The sequence below is a fragment of the Tachyglossus aculeatus genome, chromosome 11 (genome assembly GCF_015852505.1).
Source record: "Tachyglossus aculeatus isolate mTacAcu1 chromosome 11, mTacAcu1.pri, whole genome shotgun sequence".
Taxonomy (NCBI): domain Eukaryota; kingdom Metazoa; phylum Chordata; class Mammalia; order Monotremata; family Tachyglossidae; genus Tachyglossus; species Tachyglossus aculeatus.
In genome coordinates, this window is record NC_052076.1 from 41382512 (window position 1) to 41406931 (window position 24420).

Sequence of the window (24420 nt, forward strand, 5' to 3'; positions counted from 1 at the left end):
TGGCAACATGTAGAGACGGTCCCTACCCAACAGCGGGCTCACAGTCTAAGAGGAACAGCTCTAGTCTGTAGTCACTGAAGAGTAAATAATAGGAAATCCATTTGAAGCAGGAGAGATTCCAGTTGGTCGTATGAGGGTCTTGGGGAAGGGAATGTGTCTACCCCAACTCTATTGTATTGTACTCTCCCAAGGGCTTAGTACAGTGCACTGCACACAGTAAGCGCTCAATAAATACCATTCATAGATCGATGTAGGAGAAAGTCTTGTCTCCAAGGTAACAACAGGGTGGATTAACTAACCAAAGAAGGCTGTGGAATCTCCATCTCTGGAGATCTCTTACAAAAACGAGTCGTTCACCTGCTTGGCGTCATGACAGCAGTCTCCCCCCCTTTTCTAGTCTTTAAACCCCCCTCCAGCTCCCTTTCAATTTCTGAAGCCAGTTGCATACTTTGAGATTCCCCACTTTCCTCCCCCTCCTTCTCCTGCTGGGTGACGAACATGGTGAGCCCCATGTGGGACAGGGACTGTGCCCCACCTGATTTTCCCACAGCACCTGTATATATATATATATATATATATTTATATATATTTTTAGACTGTGAGCCCAATGTTGGGTAGGGACTGTCTCTATGTGTTGCCAGTTTGTACTTCCCAAGCGCTTAGTACGGTGCTCTGCACACAGTAAGCGCTCAATAAATACGATTGATTGATTGACATATCAATCAATCGTATTTATTGAGCGCTTACTGTGTGCAGAGCACTGTACTAAGCACTTATATATAATATATAGAATTATATAATATATTAATATATTGTATTAATACACATTAATATTATATAATATATTATATATTAATCATCTATAATATAAGGCATTATAATATAATATAATGTGTTATATAATATAATGTGTTATAACATAATATATAATATAATGTGTTATAACATAATATACAATATAATGTGTTATAACATAATATACAATATAATGTGTTATAACAATATCCAGTATAATGTGTTATAACATAATATACAATATAATGTGTTATAACAATATCCAGTATAATGTGTTATAACATAATATACAATATAATGTGTTATAACAATATACAATATAATGTGTTATAACATAATATACAATATGTGTTATAACATAATATACAATATAATGTGTTATAACATATTATACAATATAATGTGTTATAATATACAATATAATGTGTTATAATATACAATATAATGTGTTATAACAATATACAATATAATGTGTTATAACATAATATACAATATAATGTGTTATAACATAATATACAATATAATGTTATAACATAATATACAATATAATGTGTTTTGATATAATATACAATATAATGCGTTATAATATAATGTGTTATAATATAATATACAATATAATGTGTTATAATATGATATGCAATATAATGTGTTATAATATAATATATAATATAATGTGTTATATAATATAATAATACATATATACTTAGCATGTATATATGTTTGTACGTATTTATTACCCTATTTTACTTGTACATATTTATTCTACTTATTTTATTTTGTTGATACGTTTTGTTCCCTGTCTCCCCCTTCTAGACTGTGAGCCCGCTGTTGGGTAGGGACCGGCTCTCTATGTTGCCAACCTGGACTTCCCAAGCGCTTAGTCCAGTGCTCTGCACACAGTAAGCGCTCAATAAATACGACTGAGTGAATGAATGAATGATGGCAGGATTAAAGTTCAGCAGACTTAACAATCAGTGGCATTTATTGAGCCCTTACTGCGTGCAGAGCACTATACTAAGCACTTGGAAGAGTTCAGTAAAGTCGAGTTGGTAGATGCGGGCAATCCCTGCCCTCAAGGAGTTTGCAATGCACCCTTTCCTCCGCCCAGCCACAGTCTACCTAGTGCTGGGATAATAAGGAAATTAGTTTCCCGGCACTTTCACATGTGGACGGATGTCAGCGTCTGCTGTGGGATGCATAGTTACAGCTGTAATTTATATTAATGTCCGTCTCCCCCTCTAGACTGTGGGCAGAGGATGTGACTGTTTATTACCGTATTGTACTCTCCCAAGTGCTTAGTACAGTGCTTTGCACACAGTATTGCACTCAATAAATACAATTGTCATTGGCCCTTGGTGTTTGGAGTAGCAGAGACCAGTTTTACCGTGTTCCAAACTCACCCAATCAATCAATCAATCAATCAATCGTATTTATTGAGCGCGTACTATGTGCAGAGCACTGTACTAAGCGCTTGGGAAGTACAAATTGGCAACACCCCAAGTTGTCTTAACCAATAGTCCTACCTATCCCACCCTAAGCCTAGTTTTAATCAGTCTTATTCTTTAGGGGGGTCTCAAAGGATGGTGTACAATTATTTTTGCCAAAAAGTCCCAGACTAAACAACGCTTACGGTTGGACCCCCATCCCCCCTGCCCTACCTCCTTCCCCTCCACACAGCACCTGTGTATATGTTTGTACAGATTTATTACTCTATTTATTTTACTTGTACATATTTGCTATTCTATTTATTTTATTTTGTTAATATGTTTTGTTTTGTTGGCTGTCTCCCCCTTCTAGACTGTGAGCCCGTTGTTGGGTAGGGACTGTCTCTATATGTTGCCAACTTGGACTTCCCAAGTGCTTAGTACAGTGCTCTGCACACAGTATTGCGCTCAATAAATACAATTGTCATTGGCCCTTGGTGGAGCTTTTGGAGTAGCAGAGACCAGTTTTACCGTGTTTCATACTCACCCCAAGTTGTCTTAACCAATAATCCTACCTATCCCACCCTAAGCCTAGTTTTAATCAGTCTTATTCTTTAGGGGGGTCTCAAAGGATGGTCTACAATTATTTTGGCCAAACAGTCCCAGACTAAACAACGCTAACGGTTGGACCCCCATCCCCCCTGCCCTACCTCCTTCCCCTCCCCACAGCACCTGTGTATATGTTTGTACAGATTTATTACTCTATTTTACTTGTACATATTTGCTATTCTATTTATTTTATTTTGTTAATATGTTTTGTTTTGTTGTTTGTCTCCCCCTTCTAGACTGTGAGCCCGTTGTTGGGTAGGGACCGTCTCCCTATGTTGCCAACTTGTACTTCCCAAGTGCTTAGTACAGTGCTCTGCACACAGTAAGCGCTCAATAAATACGGTTGAATAAATAAAAAGTGTATTCCTGATTAAATGTATATGCCTGGAGTTACCACAAGTTTTTATCCTGTATATATGCACCTGTATATATGCTTGCACATAATTATTTACATTTATGAATTTATAAATATATAAATAAATAAATAATGAATAAATAAATTCACAAATTTATATATTGCATATAAATTTGTAAATGAATAATGAATAGATATATAAATTTATAAATATTGTACATATTTATTACTCTATTTATTTATCTTACTTGTTCATATCTATTCTATTTTTTTATTTTGTTAGTATGTTTAGTTTTGTTCTCTGTCTCCCCCTTCTAGACTGTGAGCCCGCTGTTGGGTAGGGACTGTCTCTGTGTGTTGCCGACTTGTACTTCCCAAGCACTTAGTACAGTGCTCTGCACACAGTAAGCGCTCAATAAATACGATTGATTGATTTATCCTCCTGTCCGGTCCCAAGGGAAACAGCAATTGATTATTAATATTCCTACTACAACTATGTGCTTTAAGATCAAGACTGTGAGCCCACTGTTGGGTAGGGACTGTCTGTATATGTTGCCAACTTGTACTTCCCAAGCGCTTAGTACAGTGCTCTGCACACAGTAAGCGCTCAATAAATACGATTGATGATGATAATTTCTGAATCACTCAATCATTGAGTGGTGTTTATTGAGTGCTTACTATGTGCAGAGCACTCCTCTTGATCTCAAACTGATTTCAGTATTCTAGTAAAGGCTTTGTTTCTGAATGTACTGGGAAGATCATGTTTTATCGTCTTTTGCATGTTAAAATATCAGATTAATTTTTAATTTAGCAGAACCCTCCAGGTCCCTCGCTCACTTCCATCTTCTTTACCTCCTCCTCCTCTCTCCCCAAGAGGTAGAAGCTGTTTAGAGTCTGTTTTGAGGCTAGATGAGAGTATGATTCTTTATAAACTATAAAAGAAATAAGTAGGTTACTGTAGGATAATTAGCCTTGGGACACATGCAGTAAAATAAAAGTAAAGCAATAATAAATTATTCTGAAAATCCCATAATTTGTGGAAGGGCTGTTTCTGTTATCTCCTCCCTCCCAAACTTTCCCATGAGGGTACACAATGCTGATTCCGAAGCCCTCCTACTTAATCTGTAAGCATTTATTTATATTAATGTCTGTCTCCCCCTCTAGACTGTGAGCTCATTGTGGGCAGGAACGTGTCTATTTGTTGTTGTCCTCTCCCAAGCACTTAGTACAGTGCTTTGCACACAGTAAGCGCTCAATAAATACGGTTGAATGAATGAATAAACCCCTTGTGGGACAGCGACCGTGTCTGACCTAATTACCTGTAATTAGGGGAAGCAGCGTGGCTCAGTGGAAAGAGCCCGGGCTTTGGAGTCAGAGGTCATGGGTTCAAATCCCGGCTCCACCACTTGTCAGCTGTGTGGCTTTGGGCAAGTCACTTAACTTCTCTGGGCCTCAGTTCCCTCATCTGTAAAATGGGGATTAAGACTGTGAGCCCCCCGTGGGACAACCTGATCACCTGGTAAACTCCCCAGTGCTTAGAACAGTGCTTTGCCCATAGTAAGCGCTTAATAAATACCATTATTATTATTATTACCTTGTGTCTGCCCCAGGGCGGAGGACAGGGCTGGGGAAGCATATACCAGAGAGTTTAGGAAGCAACGTGGCCTAGTGGATAAATTACAGACCTGGGAGACAGAAGGACATGGGTTTTAATCCCGCTTCTGCCACTTGTCTGCTGTGTGACTTTAGGCAAGTCACTTAGCTTCTCTGTGCCTCAGTTGCATCATTTGTAAAATAGGGATTCAGACTGTGAGCCCCATGTGGGACATGGACTGTGTCCAACCTGATTAGCTTGTATCTACCCCAGTGCTTAGTATAGTGCCTGGCACATAGTAACGCTTAGGCCGACGCCATTCCGTCGTGCCGGCATTTGCGGTTGCCTCAGTTGCCACAGCAGTCCCAACCACCCATGATGTCTAGCTGTGTTCCCTTTTGTGGAACATCCTAAGTGGTCCTTCGGTCAGAAACCTTCATCGCCGATAGCCTAGCCCCAGCTGGGACTACAGCTCAGGTCTCCTGAGTCCCAGAGTGATGCTCTTTCTCCTGGACCTCATTCATTCATTCAACTGTATTTATTGAGCACTTACTATGTGCAGAGCACTGTACTAAGCGCTTGGAAAGTACAATCTGGCAACAGATAGAGACAATCCCTACCCGACAACGGGCTCACGGTCTGGGAGGGGAGACAGCAGGCCCAGTGACGTTAGAATCCGTATCCGATAAGAGACTAGAAAGGGTCAGAGGGTCTTCAGCTCCTGTGGGAGGAGCTGCTGATGGGAGCTTCATCATCAATCGTATTTATTGAGCGCTTACTATGTGCAGAGCACTGTACTAAGAGCTTGGGAAGTACACGTTGGCAACATCTAGAGGCAGTCCCTACCCAACAGTGGGCTTACAGTCTAAAAAGAGCTTGTGAGAAGCAGTATAGCATAGTGGAAAGGGGACGGGCCTGGGAATCAGAAGGTCATGGGTTTGAATCCCAGCTCCGCCACTTCTCCGCTGTGTGACCTTGGGCAAGTCAATTTACTTCTCCGTGCCTACATGGAGATTGAGACTGTGAGCCCCACGCGGGACAGGGACTGTGTCCAACCCGATTTGCTTGTGTCCACTCCAGCCTTTAATACACACGCCTGGCACAAAGTAAGTGCTTAGCAAATAATCTCCAGTGGCTACCAGTCAACCTATGCATCAGGCAAAAACTCCCCACCCTGGGCTTCAAGGCTGTCCATCCCCTGGCCCCCTCCTACCTCACCTCCCTTCTCTCCTTCTCCAGCCCAGCCCGCGCCCTCCGCTCCTCTGCCGCTAATCTCCTCACCGGGCCTCGTTCTCGCCTGTCCCGCCGTCGACCCCCGGCCCACGTCCTCCCCCGGCCTGGAATGCCCTCCCTCTGCCCATCCGCCAAGCTAGCGCTCTTCCTCCCTTCAAAGCCCTACTGAGATCTCACCTCCTCCAGGAGGCCTTCCGACACCGAGCCCCCTCCTTCCTCCCCTTCCCCACCCCCCCACCTTACCTCCTTCCCCTCCCCCCAGCACCTGTATATATGTATATATGTTTGTACGTGTTTAACACTCTATTTTATTTGTACACATCTATTCTATTTATTTTATTTTGTTAATATGTTCTGTTGTCTGTCTCCCCCTTCTAGACTGTGAGCCCGCTGTTGGGTCGGGACAGTCTCTATATGTTGCCAACTTGTACTTCCCAAGCACTTAGTCCAGTGCTCTGCACGCAGTAAGCGCTCAATAAGTACGATTGAATGAATGAATGAATGAAATACCGTGATGATGATTATTGTTCCGAACGAATGCCGTAATTCTTCTTCTTCAGGTGTACAGATGGGCCGACCACCCCGGCACCGTCCTGCAGAGGCTGAACGAGCAGAGGCACCGGGGCCTCTTCTGCGACGTGGTCCTGGTCGCCGACGAGCAGCGGGTCCCCGCCCACCGCAACCTGCTGGCCGTGTGCAGCGACTATTTCAACTCGATGTTCACCATCGGCATGCGCGAGGCCCACCAGGAGGAGGTGGAGCTGATCGGGACCTCGTACGTCGGCCTCAAGGCCGCGGTGGACTTCCTGTACGGCGGCGAGCTCCCCCTGGACGGCGGCAACATCGACTACGTCTTGGAGACCGCCCACCTGCTGCAGCTCTGGAAGGCGGTCGACTTCTGCTGCGAGTACCTGGAGAACGAGGTGAGCGAGGAGAACTACCTCTACCTCCAGGAGCTGGCCTCCATTTACAGCCTGAAGCGGCTGGACTCCTTCATCGACCGCTTCGTCCTGCGCCGCTTCGGCACGCTCTCCTTCAGCCCGGACTTCCTGCAGAGCCTCTCGGTCCAGAAGCTGTGCCAGTACCTCGGCAGCAGCCGCGTGCAGCAGGAGTGCGAGCACGACCTGCTGCAGGCCGCCTTGCAGTGGCTGACCCAGCGCCCCGAGAGGGAGGCGGACGCCTCCCGGGTCCTGGGGAACATCCGCTTCCCGCTGATTCCCAGGGGCGACCTCCTCCTCCGGGTCAAGCCGGCCGTCTGCTCCCTGCTCCCCGGGGAGGCGGACTGCGAGGGGCTCATCGAGGAGGCGCTGAGCTACCACGCCGCCGTCGCCGCCCAGCCCGTGCTGCAGAGCAGGCGGACCGCGCTCCGCACGGACGAGGAGCGGCTCCTGTTCGTGGGAGGGGAGATCTCGGAGCGGGCCCTGGAGCTCAGCGACGACACCTGCTTTCTGGACACCCAGGGGGCCCAGTGGGTCACGGAAACGCCCCTCCCAGCCCGGCGGAGCCACCACTGCGTCGCCGTGCTCGGGGGCTTCATCTTCGTGGCTGGTGGCAGCTTCTCGAGAGACAATGGAGGGGACGCGGCGTCGGATATCCTCTATAGGTACGATCCCCGCTGTACCCAGTGGATAAAGGTGAGGCTCCTGATGGATCGATCCTTTCCCGGCCTGTTTTCAAGGGCTCTCCCGGACGTTGTTTTGGCCCAAGTGATTGTTTTTTTCCCACTTTGATCTGAGAGATAATCTCTCCGTAGTAACTGATTACAGTACCTGTTAAAGGCGAACGTCCACGAGGAGCAGCGTGGCCTAGTGGATAGAGCACAGGCCTGGGAGTAGGAAGGTCGTGCGTTCTAATCCCGACTCCGCCACTCGTCTGCTGTGTGACCTTGGGCAAGTCACTTCACTCTCCGTGCCTCAGTGCCCTCCTCTGTAAAATGGGGATTGAGACTGTGAGCCCACTGTTGGGTAGGGACCGTCTCTATAGGTTGCCAACTTGTACTTCCCAAGTGCTTAGTCCAGTGCTCTGCACACAGTAAGCGCTCAATAAATACCATTGATTGATTGACTGGGACTGTGTCCAGCCCGATTTGCTTGTATAATAATAATAATAAAAATGGCATTTATTAAGCGCTTACTATGTGCAAAGCACTGTTCGAAGCGCTGGGGAGCTTACAAGGTGATCAGGTTGTCCCACAGGGGGCTCACAGTCTTAATCCCCATTTTACAGATGAAGTAACTGAGGCACAGAGAAGTAAAGTGACTTGCCCCAAGTCACACAGCTGACAATTGGCGGAGCCGGGATTTGAACCCATGACCTCTGACTCCAAAGCCCAGGCTCTTTCCCCTGAGCCACACTGCTCCCCCCCCCCCCCACACTTTAGACTGTGAGCCCACTGTTGGGTAGGGACTGTCTCTATATGTTGCCAACTTGTACTTCCCAAGCTCTTAGTACAGTGCTCTGCACACAGTAAGTGCTCAATAAATACGATTGATTGATTTCCCACCTGTTGTATCCATCCCAGCGTTTGGTACAGTGTCTGGCACATAAATGCTTAACAAATACCATGATAATAATAATGGCCCAGAGTATCCTTTGACTAATCGTTGGGGGGAATGTGCCTCTTCTTGTGGGGGGAAAACTGGGCTGAATTTTGAACAGTTTGGCTTTTTTTTTTTTTTTTTGAGCCACTGGTAAGTCACTGCCTTGTCTCTGCAGGTGGCCTCCATGAATCAGCACAGAGTGGATTTCTACCTTGCGTCCATTGTAGACAAGCTGGTCGCTATCGGCGGAAGGAATGAGAATGGAGCGCTTTCTTCGGTGGAGACCTACAGCCCTATAAGTGATTCCTGGTCCTATGTAGCAGGCTTGCCAAGGTGATGATGTAGCAGCGGGTGGGGGTTTGTGAGTGGAAGTTTAACTGGGATAATTCGGGGCTGTTTCATCTAGGGAAAATCTTGAGGCTTCCTGCAGAGAAAAAAATCACACTCAAAATCATCATGTCATCATTAAATTATTTTTCCCTGACTTCTTGATCTTCGGAGATGTGTTGATCTGAACGTCTTTGACAGGTGGAAAAATGATTTTGCACTAATAATAATAATGATGGCACTTATTAAGCACTTACTATGTGCAAAGCACTGTTCTAAGCGCTGGTAGGGTAATAGAGAAGCAGTGAGGCAAGAGCAGGGAGACAGAGGACCTGGATTCTAATCCTGGCTCCACCACTTGCCTGCTGTGTGACCTTGGGCAAGTCACTCGACTTCTCTGTGCCTCTATTACCTCATCTATAAAATGGGGATTAGGACCAGTGAGTCCCACGTGGGAAATGGACTGTGTCCAACCTGATTAGCTTGTATCTAACCCAGTGCTTAGTGCAGTGCCTGGCACGTCATAAGTGCTTAACAAATAGCGTTCAAAAAATAATATCTGAGGGATGATTAGGCAGAGCAGTCGTATGCCGCCATTCTTTCCAAATCCCTACGTGGCAAAGGTGCTGGCAAGCAGTCTCCTGCTTCTCCTACCTTCCCTCAAGAATGCACTTTATTACAGCATAGTATTTTGTTCACGTCTTTAGCACAGCTAGCTGGGCACACCTCTGGCAATTGAAACTTCAAAATTTCTTACCAGAAAGCCTTTCCTGGTACGTGTAGGTGCTTCTCTGCTTTATGCGTACCTGCTTGTTTACTTTCCTAGAGAAAGGCAAAAGACTACCCTAGTCAGGCGGCTTGGGAGACATATATCATTCATAAAAAGGCTTAACCATTCTGTGATGTAGAATTCTAATGATCAAGTGGAGGCTAGAGAGTTGTGTTTGTTTTTTTTTTTTTTAATGGCATTTATTAAGCACTTACTAAGTGCAAAGCACTGTTCTAAGCGCTGGGGAGGTTACCAGGTGATCAGGTTGTCCCACGGGGGGCTCACAATCTTCATCCCCATTTTACAGATGAGGGACTGAGGCCCAGAGAAGTTAAGTGACTTGCCCAAAGTCACACAGCTGACAATTGGCGGAGCCAGGATTTGAACCCACGACCTCTGACTCCAAAGCCCGGGCTCTTTCCACTGAGCCACGCTGCTTCCCCCAAGAGTTCCATCCAGAATGACGGTTGGCGCGGTCCTGAGGTGTGGCGCTTCAGAATACTTTTTTAAACTTAAGGTCTGCCCTGGGATAAAACCATTCAAGACTGTGGTAGCCTTGAGGTATCATGTTTCCTTAAAACTTCCTTTAAAGGCTGCTTTTCACATTAACAGAAACAGGACCGCCTGGCTCAATTAATAATAATACCGTGTAGCCCCTACTCAGCACTGGGTTAGATAGACGATGAGGGGCCCTTGCTTCTCCTGGCAGAGAAGCAGTGTGGCTCAGTAGAAAGAGCACGGGCTTTGGAGTCAGAGGTCATGGGTTCAAATCCCGGCTCCGCCACTTGTCAGCAGTGTGACTTGGGGCAAGTCACTTCACTTCTCTGGGCCTCAGTGACCTCATCTGTAAAATGGGGATTAAGACTGTGAGCCCCCCGTGGGACAACCTGATCACCTTGTAACCTCCCCAGCGCTTAGAACAGTGCTTTGCACATAGTAAGCGCTTAATAAATGCCATCATTATTATCATCATTATTATTATTATTGTTATCAAAAGTAGGATGGTCAGTTTTACTTTAGGTTTCAATACTGCCATCTGGTGGCAATGTAAGGTAGCCCGCATATCGGCTATTGCTTTTAAATCCTTGTACCATAATATTTAAAGGGGAATAATAATAATGGTATTTAAGTGCTTACTATGTGCCAAGCACTGTTCTAAGCGCTGGAAGCGACCCATTCATTCATTTATCCATTCATTTGTACTGAGTGCTCACTGTGTGCAGAGCACTGTACTAAGCGCCTGGAAAGTACCTCTGCCGCTGATCTCCTCACCGTGCCTCGTTCTCGCCCGTCCCGCTGTCGACCCCCGGCCCACGTCACCCCCCAGCCTGGAATGCCCTCCCTCTGCCCATCCGCCAAGCTAGCTCTCTTCCTCCCTTCAAGGCCCTACTGAGAGCTCACCTCCTCCAGGAGGCCTTCCCAGACTGAGCCCCCTCCTTCCTCTCCCCCTCATCCCCCTCTCCATCCCCCCGTCTTACCTCCTTCCCTTCCCCACAGCACCTGTATATATGTATATATTTTTGTACATATTTATTACTCTTTATTTATTTATTTTACTCGTACATATCTATTCTATTTATTTTATTTTGTTAATATGTTTGGTTTTGTTCTCTGTCTCCCCCTTCTAGACTGTGAGTCCACTGTTGGGTAGGGACTGTCTCTACATGTTGCCAACTTGTACTTCCCAAGCGCTTAGTACAGTGCTCTGCACACAACGCTCAATAAATACGATTGATTGATTGATTCAGCAACAGAGAGAGACAATCCCTGCCCACAACAGGCTCATAGTCTAGCTCTCCCCCTTCTCTGAACCAAGTGGACCCCTGGAGTCCAAAAGCATCTCTGTGTCCCAGAGTAATTGCACGTCAGTTAGTGAGAATAAACTGAGATGTGTTCATTGTCCTGATAGCTTTCTCTTCTGTAAATGGGGAGATGAAAGAAGACCATAAGATCCTGATAAATGAGTTCGCCCAAGTTAAACTCTTTAATGGAGAGGAACTTAGCGCTGCTGAAAATCAGAAAGTGTTTTATTGGAACTGCCTCTGTTTAAGATGTTTGTAAAAATGAGAAGTTTTTTACTGAGGTGTTCATCTCAATGAGCATTAACTTCATTATTTTAATTAATGAACAGCGTGACATTGTTTGTATTTAAGGCAAGCAATAGTATTTGGCCACCTATTGTATGCAGAGCTGCCTGTAAACTGAGATACAGACAATGAGTAGTATTTACTGAATGCTTACTTTGCAGAGCACTTGACACACAGTAAGCGCTTAACAAATACCATTATTATTATTATTATTATTATTATTATTATTACTAGGTGCTTGGTAGAGTAAGCGCTTAACAAACACCATTATTATTATTATTACTAGGTGCTTGGTAGAGTACCAAATCTGATGGTTGCTTTCAGAGATGTTCCTTGTTTTGCTGCCTAAGCATCTCTGTTGTTTGTTTTTTGTTTTCCTTTCTAGATTTACTTATGGTCACGCTGGCACTGTCTACAAGGAATGCATCTATATATCGGGAGGACACGATTATCAGATCGGTCCTTACAGGAAAAACCTCCTCTGCTATGACCACCGCAAGGACGTTTGGGAAGAAAAGAGACCCATGATTACTGCCCGGGGATGGCATAGTATGTGCAGCTGGGGGGACAGCATCTACTCCATCGGCGGCAGTGACGATAACATCGAATCCATGGAGCGCTTTGACATTCTGAGCGTGGAGTCCTACAGCCCTCAGTGCAATCAGTGGACCAGATGTGCGCCCTTGTTGCAGGCCAACAGCGAGTCTGGTGTAGCAGTCTGGGAAGGGAAGATTTATATCCTGGGGGGGTACAGCTGGGAAAACACGACCTTCTCCAAAACGGTGCAGATTTACGACCCGGAGAAGAATAAGTGGTGCAGGGGGACGGACCTTCCCAAGGCTATCGCGGGAGTGTCCGCGTGCGTTTGTGCGTTGAAGCCCAGGCCTGAAGAGAAAAAGAAAAAGATTAAAACAAAGAAGCATCAGGACCGAGGCCGATGACTCGGTGGGGATAGCCCCGTCTCGGGGAGGGATAAAGCAACAGCTTTTTAATATTTCTTGGTTTAAAAAAAAATGAAAGGAAAACAGTGGGAATTTGTGAAACTTAAGGAAGTGTGCTGTGCATGTATTCTTGGGGATCCTGGCAAGGAAAGTGCTATTTTAACTCGGTGAGGTGGAGATGAATATTCGGTAATCCTGTTGTACATTTCGCTACAGTTTATTACATAGCTGGTGCCTGACAGTGCCACCGGGTAAATATTACACAGACTGCTGAATATCTTTAACTTAGTTAACAAGTAAATAGGAGACAGAGGTCGGGGGTGTCTGTATTTTATAACGTCGGTTTCTCTCCCAGCACAGAGGCCTGTAGTGGAACTATTCAGACTACAAAACTCACATGGTAACTTTTTTCAGTAGTCTCATCTCACTGAGGTTTCGTTTTTAATGCCTTTTAATATTACTATTATTTAGTATGCTGATTAGATGACCAAAAGTCTGGTACGTAGCAGTGAAATACTGAATTTCTTAAGCCAGTGGCCTTGCTTGATTATTACATTAAAAGGATATCTCTGAGTGAGTTGCCTGACCAGGGTGAGATGAAGACTGCATTTTTACTTGAGATATTTCAGGGTTGTATTATTTTGGAAGGAGCAGCTAGCAGTGATAAGGGGAGATGGTGGATTTGAGCCTCTCGTTAGTTAGTTGAACTGGCCTTCAGTGGCTAGTTGGCTGCATTTGGCTGATTCTGGCATAGAGAACCCCTTTTTCTTGTTCTCAGTATTGAAACGGAATGCTGTTGGAAAGTTCTTTGAGTTTCATTTATAGGCCTACGAAAGCAACTTCAGAATGAGAATCAATATATAGTTGAAGGTCTTTAAGATTGGGCTAACTAATGAAATCTGGTTTAGTGTATTTTTAAAAAATCAGTTTTAGCTTTAATGGTCCCCGTGAAACACCTGCATGACAAGTGTTTTTTGGATAATATTCTTTCTGACATTTCCAGATGATGTCAATGGCTAATGAATAGTTAATACAACTACTACTTTTCGGCAAATGTCGTTATGTTAGCATAATCATGATTAGCATGGTGGATCGCAAAATCATTCTAAAACTTAACAATACCCAAGGCATCCAAAATCATGATTAGTTTAGCATGTTGGATCACAAACTCATTCTAAAACTTAACAATACCCAAAGCATCCAAAATCATGATTAGTTTAGCATGTTGGATTCCAAAATGATTCTAAAACTTAATATCCAAAGCATCCAAGCAAAAGCTAACCAATTTAGCAGCGTGGAGGGAAATGAAAACTTAGTTTTTAAAAAAATCAAAATACATATAATAATAGTAATAATAATGTTGGCATTTATTAAGCGCTTACTATGTGCAAAGCACTGTTCTAAGCGCTGGGGAGGTTATAAGGTGATCAGGTTGCCCCATAGGGGACTCTCAGTCTTAATCCCCATTTTACAGATGAGGGAACTGAGGCACAGAGAAGTGAAGTGACTTGCCCAAAGTCACACAGCTGACAGTTGGCAGAGCCGGGACTTGAACCCATGACTTCTGACTCCAAAGCCCGTGCTCTTTCCACTGAGCCACGCTGCTTCTCTCAATTCAATATCAATTCAGTTTGTCAGTGGAGATTTTAATAATTCATCACAGTGATTAAAGTATTTAAGAAGCTGATGGACTCAACTGTAAATTGACAAGAACATTTTGCAGTGAGAGTGTTGAGAAAAACTTTAAATGTTTTAAATCAGATTTAACTAATTTAAAACATTTCTTCACAGGATACTTAGACCTTAGTATTTAAGCTCCTTGTGGGTAGGAAACTTAATAATAATAATAATAATGGCATTTATTAAGCGCTTATTATGTGCAAAGCACTGTTCTAAGCGCTGGGGAGGTTACAAGGTGATCAGGTTGTTCCATGGGGGGCTCACAGTCTTAATCCCTCATTTTACAGATGAGGGAACTGAGGCACAGAGCAGTTAAGTGACTTGCCCGAAGTCACACAGCTGACAATTGGCAGAGTAGGGATTTGAACCCATGACCTCTGACTCCAAAGCCTGTGTGTGCTCTTTCCACCGAGCCACGCTGCTTCTCGCAGCCACTGCTACTTGCCACTACTTTATTTTGATCTTCTCAAATACAGTACCAAGTAGGTGCTCAATGAATATTCGTACTGCCACTAGAAATCTGGTTAATCCAGTGAAGCCCTAAAAATTCTTACCCTCCTTGTGGCCTAGGATTCCTGTTTCACCTCCTAGTCAAGCCAGGAATTCTATTCTTGGATAGCCTGTGAATTTCACAACAGTTTAATTGGGATCAAAGGATATGGAGAGGGAAGACCATAAATTTAAGCTATCTTAAAGGTTTTGGGTAGCTTGAAAATAAGTGGAAGCTGTTGCCCTATTCATGATAGACTCAATTTCACTTCTGGTGATTTTGATATTGCTGAAGGTACTAGAAGTGTCCTCCAGTGTCCACTCACTTGCTGAGCGTATTAAGGATGGCATTTTAGCCATAACTGAAATTTCTTGGATTTTCTACGTGTCTCTGACTTTTATATAACAGTTTGTGGTGGGTCTTTCTAAAATGTTTACGATGAAGACCCCATCATCAGAATGGTACGGAGTCTAAAGCAACTGCTTGGACTGAGGGTATGTCGCTTTTTCATTTTTAAGCAAGTACTCGGTCTTATTTACAATGGAATTATATACCGTGAAGGTGAATCAAATATACTATGCCTCCCTCTTCAAATGTCCAAAGGTTTTTGAAGATTATATAGTATTTGCTGCACATGTATCTTATTCTTAACCAAGTAACTCTACAGCAGAGACTAATTCCTTGCAGATTGATGAAAAATAACCCAGTACTTCAAGAAGGTTCAGTTACTTAATCTATAAACTCAAAGAAGAATTTCACTTACAATTATGGGCAATTTTCTGAGTTAACATATTTAGAATGAGTAGTATGTTATGGAATAAAAACAAAATTTGACTAACATTTAGAGGGTCAACATACAGCTTTTAAAGTTCATCTTCACAAGGACCAGTGATTTGTTTAGGTAGTTTAAATCAGTGTGAAAGGTTTTTGTTGTGAGACACCTTCAGCTGCCTCACTGCTCCAAAAACAATATCCATCCAGAAGGACTTCCCCATCACTGGAACAGACGCAGAGTATTTTAGCTGCTATTTTGATTGGGCCATAACTCTATGATCCCCAAACCTAAAATGGCCGTAAACCTCTTAAAATTGGCGATAAGCTATAGCCCATTGCAAATCCTAAACCAAAACATTGACTCTTCTATGGGTTGTTCACGAACCTGACTATACACATATGAAATCAGCTGTGAATGGTAGAATATCATCCATCTATTGACCTATATATGATCAATCAATCGTATTTATTTAGTGCTTACTGTGTGCTGAGCACCTGGACCGAGCACTTGAGAAAGTACCGTGTAACAGAGTTGGTAGACATGTTCCCTGCCCACAACAGAGTCAAAATCCATATGCTAGCCACGAAGGCTGAAGCAGGTTCGTTTAATGGGAGTTCAGAAGTTTTGTGAATTCACGCTCTTCCTCAGGACTCCATAGCAAAAGGCAGCACTAGCCCATTTTAGACGTCATAAAAAATGTGGTTTTTTTATGCACTAGACTGACTACGTTTTCAGAATACAGTGGCCCAGTGATGGCCGTGAATCCATTATAGGCATTGGCCAAGTGACTTGCATTACAGATTTCAAATATCCATGAATAGTGGTGGTGGATTTTTTTTTTGTAAAGATTGTAATGATGGAACACCAGCAAGAGTCCATTTAGGTGGGAAATTTCCATAGTGCCACATTCAGGAGGTAGTGGCGAAAATTCCAGGTCGTGAGCAAACCATCCATTGCCCATCAGCATTCAGAATTTCTGAAATTTCTTAAACTTTTGGTAACACATTTCGCTAATATCTCGTCTCTACTGGCCACGGCAAGGTCTTACACCCCAAGTTAGCCACCTGAAATTGTGGCCCGTTTGCCGGGTCAGGATCTTCTAGTTTGTGGCTCAGTGTTGAGCCAGTTTTGAGGTGATGTGGCCTTTCTTCAAGATGCCCATCAGGTAGAGCTGTAAATAGGACTAGTATAGGCTCCTTCATTGGCAAATCAGTCTAAAGGTAGAGAAGCAGCATGGCTCAGTGGAAAGAGCACGGGCTTGGGAGCCAGAGGTCATGGGTTCTAATCCCGGCTCCGCCACTTGTCTGCTGTGTGACCTTGGGCAAGTTACTTAACTTCTCTGTGCCTCAGTTACCTCATCTGTAAAATGGGGATTAAGACTGTGAGCCCCTCTTGGGACAACCTAATCACCTTGTATCCCCCCCCAGCACTTGGAACAGTGCTTCGCGCATAGTAAGTGCTTAACAAATACCACCATTATTATTATTATTATAGCTGTGCTTTGTTATTGCCATCAGTGATCTGCTGAGCAACTACTGGGAGCCCTGATTTTTTTAATTCTCTTGGCCTTTTTTAAAAAATTCAGGATTCTAATAATAATAATAATTAAGCTCACTATGTGCCAGGCACTGTACGAAACACTGGGGTTGGCACAAGCAAATTGGGTTGGACACAGTCCCCGTTCCACATGGGGCTCACAGTCTCAATCACCATTTTCCAGATGAGGGAGCGGAGGCGCAGAGAAGTGAAGTGATATGCCCATGGTCACACAGCAGACAAGGGGCAGAGCTGGATTAGAACCAGGTCCTTCTGACTCCTCAGCCCGTATTCTATCCACTAGTCCATGTTGCTTCTCTGTACCTTTTTCTTCAACTAGACATGTCCTATTCTTTTTTAAAAACTTCTGATTTGCCTCAATAATGTGAAAGTAACTGTTAGGATCAGACGGACTTACCTGCTTAGATTTTGAAGATATATTTGACTCTGTAAAGCAGCATCTCGTGAAGACCTCAGCGATTTGATGCCCTGTGTTAAAATTAAACACAGAAGATGTATTCTAAACCTTTCAGTGTTGTTCCATTAAAATACATTTTTTACTCTCAAACTTAAAAGTTTTCTTGCCATTCATGCTAACAATGAAAACAATAATCTGTTTCTATTGAGGTCAATCCTTTTTTTAGAAGATTGTTTCGGCAGCTTCTCCTCAAAGCCATTAGCTTATTTTGGCATTTGGATTACGCTGATTACTTATATGTCTGAAGTCTTGTGCTTGGATTTATACTATTGCTTTTTTAATTTGTAAACTTACGGTCATAAAGCATTTATGTGTCTTTTATTACCCATGAAGAATCTGGCAGTGAGAACACGATTTATTTTAAAGTTGCATCCTAGGCTGACGTGGTTATGAAAATCAATCTTCTTAATTGCCGTTTTCAATGTGTCGCTTTAAACAAAAGAATCCTAAATTCCCTCATTACCTGAAACGAGATGATCTGTTTAGAGTAGTGGAGGTGAGGGGATTTAATTTTAAAAGCCAATTGCACAATGCGCTTACTGTGTGCAGAGCACTGTGGTAAGAGCTTGGAAAGTACAATTCACTTCCTCATCCTATTCGATTCTGTTCCCCCAGGGACACAGAGTGCAACAAGAAAGTAGGCAGGCCCGAGGGCCGCACACTGTGAAGTGCATGAGAGGATTTTTTACACACAGGACCCTCCCATGGCCGAAGTGACTGCAGCATAGTGCCGATGTTATCCTAATGCCATTCCCCGGGAGGCGGTTTGCCTTGGAAACTGCTGCATCTTTGCTGCCCATGTTAGCCTGATTTTTTACAATGTTCCTGCAGGGTCTGTCCATTTCCCGGAACACCCTGAATCGTTCTTCAGGCAGAAATCATCACCATTGATGGCCTGGCCCATGAGGCCCTTCCCCTACTTGTAGACCTAGAACTAGAACCCAGATCTCCTGATCGTTCCACTGAACCAACAGCAAGGCCCATCTGTAAGTTATTATTAAGTTAATCGTAAAATGATTAGTCACCTAATCGGTTATTTAATAGAAATCAAGACCCCCTCAAACCCTCGCCCGTCCGATCCTCCTCTTAGTTGGCGGCATCAGGGAAGTGGGAGGAGAAGGTTGCCGGTGGCTTCATCTTTGCTGCCATTGCTATTTGCTCTAGACTGAAGGAGTTTCTCTGGGGAGGGATGCATCCAAAGCAGCCCTTTCCCACTCCTTTCCTTGGGTCTTTTGAAACCTGGCAGCCGCGGCCTCAGTCGTGTCTTCTCCCATTTCCCTGCTGCACTTGGCTGTCCTTCAGGAGCCACAGACCACCACACAACTGACCACCAAGTTCGATATTGCCAACTTGTACTTCCCAAGCGCTTAGTACAGTGCTCTGCACACAGTAAGCGCTCAATAAATACGATTGATTGATTGATATACCCGCTTGAGGGGTTAAAACACCTTTTCTCTCCCATCGCTTCTCGGTTCTCGGAAACCAGTAGGAAGCCGAAGCTCAAGAGCACTTCCTTTCTAGTTGGGACTTTGCACAACTCCCAGTGGGGAAGATGGGCAAGGAGGTGGCTAGCAGCTGCATTTGGTGAGCTCCAATTTGTGGAATCAGAGGACTTGTCTAAGGGCTCCGTGAATTTATACCTAGCCCCATGCGGAGAAATTACCTCCTCATTTTCTAGACAACAGTCAGCAGAGAGCTGGGAAAGAGGGGAATAAACCAACTTTATGGAGCTGTTATGGAGCAAAGTTATTACGACTCTAGACTGTAAGCTCACTGTAGGCAGGGAATGTGTTTGCCAACTCTGTTGTATCATCAATCGTATTTATTGAGCGCTTACTATGTGCAGAGCACTGTACTAAGCGCTTGGGAAGTACAAATTGGCAACATATAGAGACAGTCCCTACCCAACAGTGGGCTCACAGTCTAAAAGGGGGAGACAGAGAACAAAACCAAACATACTAACAAAATAAAATAAATAGAATAGATATGTACAAGTAAAATAAATAAATAAATAGAGTAATAAATATGTACAAACATAAAGAGCTTAGTACAGTGCTCGGCCTATTGTAAGCAGTCAATAAATCCCATTGATGATGATTATGATGATAAAGAAGATTTAAATCATTGTCCCTGTGAGACACTTCACAAATTTTAATATTGGGAGAAATCCTTTGGAAATAAATACAATTCTCCCTTATTCTGCAAAATTAAAAGGGATAAATAAGTGGTCACGCCTAGATAGAGAAGAAATCAAAATTCTTCATTTCTGGCCCCTGGTATCAGTCGGGCTGTGTCCCGATGCTGCTTCAGTGAAGAGTGTGACTCTGGGAATAAGCAGACCTGGGTTCTAGTTGTGGCTCTGCAAGAAGAATGCCTGCTGGAGCCAGGCCACCAGTGCTGAAAGTTTCGAATTAAAGGACCACCTGGACGGTCCGAGAGGTAAGGAGGCCCAACGGGAATCCTGGAATACAGGTGGTAAAGACCAACAGCGGCTAGCTGGTGAATAATGAGTCTTGAGCACAGCCTGGCAACCTGCCATCGTCAATGCAGCCGTGAATGGGTACTGCATATAAAACCCCCCTGCATGCTCTTTGCAATGTGCAACACGTTACTCGCCTACTTGCTCCATACACTCGGTGGCACAGCAGGAATATGCCTGGCAGGGATGCAAGTGTAAGTCGTGCTGCACAATCATTCATTCATTCATTCAATCATATTTATTGAGCGCTTGCTGTGTGCAGAGTACTGTACTAAGCACTTGGGAAGTACAAGTAGGCGACATATAGAGACGGTCCCTACCCCAAAACGGGCTCACAGTCTAGAAGGGGGAGACACAAAACAAAACATGTAGACAGGTGTCAAAGCTATATGCACATAATTAACAAAATAAATAGGATAGTAAATATGTACAGGTAAAATAAATAGAGTAATAAATCTGTACAAATATATATACAAGTGCTGTGGAGAGGGGAAGGAGGTGGGGGGTGGGGGAGGAGGGGAGGAAAAAGGGGGCTCAGTCAGGGAGCCACTACCATTCTAATCAATTCCTTCATGTGGATTTGTGGTTCTGATAAAGGATTAAGGACCACCCATAAAAACCATCTCCAGCCCATTATATGTTAAAACTTTGGCTCAAACTTTTTAAATGGAGCATTTTGAAGTGGCTAGTGCCTTCTAGAACTTTTATTCAGTTGACTTTATTACCCTTATTTCTCTCCTCTTCCCATGCTTTCCCCCATATACCATGTTCTTTACTTCTGCTACTCCTCTTTCATTTTTGCTTTAGGCTCCACTCTCATTCTCCCTGGTAATATTCTTGCCTTCTGCTGCTTCTTATGCAAACACTTGTTAACCCAGCTATTATTGATTCATTATTTTACTGTGGTATTTGTTAAGCAATTATGTAGTAAGTGCTGGGCAGCTAAAATGCCAGCTTAGCCACTGTCCCTTACCCCACGGGGCTCACAATTCAAGAGGTACGGTGAGCAGGTATCTTAGTCCCATTTTGCAGATTAAAGAACTGAGAGATGGAGAGATTAAATGACTTGCCCAAGGACACATCACAGTCCAGTGGCAAACTGGGATTAGAACTCAGTTCACTTGACTGCCAGTCCTCTGCTCTTTCTATTAAGCCATACTGTCTCTACGTAGCATGCTTATTGTATATTAATGTATCTGGCATTTGATCAACCACAAAGCTCTAATGACTAGCATTTCTGATATTCCACGTAGTGTGGTGTTCTGTTCACTGTAAGCGTTCAATAAATACCCTTGACTGATTAATTTCTCACCCCCGCAAATCTGAGAGCAATCTTGGGCTGATCCCTTTTGGAGAACACCTCCCAAAAGGAGAGCATTTCAGAGATCAGGATAAATCGCCTGAGGGAAGAGCAGCCTTTTCAAATCAACTAGTTCCCCTGAAGCCATGGCCTAGAATCTCCCTAGAGACTATGATGATAATAATTGTGGTGTGTGTTAAGAGCTTACTATGTGCCAGACACTGTACTATGCAGTAAGGTGGATAAAGGCGAATAGGCTTAGACACAGTCCCTGTCCCACAGGGAACTCACGGTCTCAATCGCCATTTTACAGATGAGGTAACTGAGGTACAGAGGAAGTGAAATGACTGGCCCAAGGTCACACAGCTGACAAGTGGCAGCAGAAATTCATGGCTTTCTAACTTCCAGGCCTGTGCTTTATCCGTTACACCATGCTGCTTCCTTGGCATCCAGATGATCTGCTAAACTCATTAGTGAACTGTGAGAAGCAATGTGGCTTCTAATGAAAACAGCAAGGACACTGAAGTCAGGGGATCTTGGTTCTAATCCTGATTTCCACCATTTGCCTGTTTATGACTTAGGGCAAAATCATGTAAATTCTCTTTGCCTCAATTTTCTTATCTGTAAAATGAGGATTATCCATTCTCCCTTTTACATAGACTGCGAGCCCCATGTGTATGGGGATAGTGTCTATCCTGGCCATCTTGTATCTAGCCCAGTACTAAGTACAGTGTTTAATACATAGTTCGTAATAAATACCACAGTTATTATTCAAAGGCTCATTCTGAGTCTGGGTCAGAACTTCTCTAATCCAGTTCTTCACTTCTCAGAATCTATTTATTTTATTTTGTTAGTATGTTTGGTTTTGTTCTCTGTCTCCCCCTTTTAGACTGTGAGCCCACTGTTGGGTAGGGACTGTCTCTATATGTTGCCAACTTGTACTTCCCAAGCGCTTAGTACAGTGCTCTGCACACAGTAAGTGCTCAATAAATACAATTGATTGATTGATTGATTGATTGCAGAGCTTTAGGGGATTTTCCCAGGCGTTTGGGCCAACCATAGCAATGCCTAGTGAATAGAGGACAGCCCTGGGAGTCAGATAAACCTGGACTCCAATCCTGGCTCCACCACTTGTCTGCTGTGTGACCTTAGGCAAGTCACTTAACTTCTCAATGCCTCAGTTACCTCATCTGGAAAATGGAGATTAAGACTGTGAACCCCGCATGGAATATGGATTATGTCCAACCTGATTATCTCATAATTATCCACCCCAGCACCTAGTAATCAGGGGGCCAGTCTGTGCGGGGGTGGACCCCCATCTTAGTCCCCCCAAAGGGATTGCTTTGGCCCCTGCAGATTTGCCTCATTTCATAATATACATTTGTTAACCTACTTTTCATGTTGTCAGCGGGAACTAAATTGCTTGCCTTGAAATTTTACAGAAAATCCAACTTCACTTTGGTTTAGTAATTTCCTATTTGAAGCAATTAAATATGACATATTTAGGAAAGAATTACTTCCCGTGATTCTCAATAGTTACTAGGCTTGTGAGTGTTTTTGTCAAACTGCTGACTTAGTCAATGACACTGGAATAAAGATTTTTATTTTTAGCTCTGTGTTTTCCATTTAGCATCCAGAAATTAACAGTTTATCACAAAACATTAGCAACAGGGTAAAGGACCTGATTATCTACTTCCATCTAGTAATGTTGTGCCTCAAGTACTTCTTCGATGTTGGTGCTTCTTCTGTCATTAAAGCACTGTCATGTTTCCTAATTTGCTCGGCCTGGCAGCCCAACCCTTTCAGATTCTGCAAAAAAAAATATGTCATTAAGCAGAAAGAGTCTCTGTTGAAGGACTGAACCCCCGGAGCCATATGTGGTTTTTCTGTTTGAAAAAATTGAAAGAAGATATCTAGTCAGGACTTAAGAAGACATTCAAAGAAATGTTCTAACGCATTTCCAAGGTCTGTGTAAGCCAGCCAAATCAAGTACTCTAATCTCTTTCTGATCATTCTGATCACTCTCTCCATCATAAGGCAATTTACTTGTCAAAGTCCATTTCAAATCAAAAGTGGATTCAGTTTATCTCCAGATTTTAGCATAGAGTACTAATGCTCTTCCATTCTGTCAACCTTATGGTTTTCATTCCAAGAAATACAAAGAAGCAAAGTGGCTTAGATCCCACATTAAAGGCAAGGCAGAGCCTCAGTGATTTAAAAAAAGATACACAAGTCAAGGAGCGTTGAGGATGGAACGAGAAGCAGTGTGGCTCAGTGGAAAGAGCTCGGGCTTTGGAGTCAGGGGTCATGGGTTCAAATTCCGGCTCTGCCAATTGTCAGCTGTGTGACTTTGGGCAAGTCACTTAACTTCTCTGTGCCTCAGTTACCTCATCTGTAAAATGGGGATTAAGACTGTGAGCCCCCCTTGGGACAACCTGATCACCTTGTAACCTCCCCAGTGCTTAGAACAGTGCTTTGCACATAGTAAGCACTCAATAAATGTCATTATTATTATTACTATTATTAGTTGTGTGTGGATTACGGGTCCCAGTGAAAGCCAGAATCTGCAGTTCTCTTTTGTATCCCTCAGTGCTCTGCATAAAGTTAGTGGCTCAATAAATGCTACTGATTAATTGAGAAACCAGAATAGCAGGCTGGTGCTTGTGCTGGTGGCTTCTTTATTGTAGTCCTTCCACATTTCATAGCCCGCTGTGCGGTTCCAGAAGAATTTATAATCACTGTTCTAAACGCTGGGGGAGTTACAAGGGAATCAGGTTGGACACAGCCCCTGCCCCACATGGGACTCACAGTCTTAATCCCCATTTTACAGATGAGGTAACTGAGGCCCAGAGAAGTGAAGGGACCCAGCAGACAAGTGCTGGAGCTGGGATTAGAACTCGTGACCTTTTTTACTCCCAGGCCCGTGCTCTATCAACTTGGCCATGCTACTTCTCCAATTTTAGAGAGGGATGAGAAGACACGATTGTCACAAACTCAGGAAACCCAAA

General features: G+C 43.7%; 1 protein-coding gene across 2 annotated transcripts in view; it reads left to right on the forward strand.

Moving 5' to 3' along the window:
* KLHL36 (kelch like family member 36) overlaps nt 1-12987 on the forward strand; it is a 39165-nt gene extending 26178 nt beyond the window's left edge. For both annotated transcript variants that reach the window (XM_038754784.1, XM_038754785.1), the window contains exons 3-5: nt 6571-7644; nt 8726-8883; nt 12119-12987. In XM_038754784.1, the coding sequence (XP_038610712.1) occupies nt 6571-7644; nt 8726-8883; nt 12119-12674 (1788 nt within the window). In that variant the 3' untranslated portion in view covers nt 12675-12987. The remainder of the gene's footprint in view (nt 1-6570; nt 7645-8725; nt 8884-12118) is intronic.
* Nucleotides 12988-24420: the final 11433 nt, after the last annotated feature.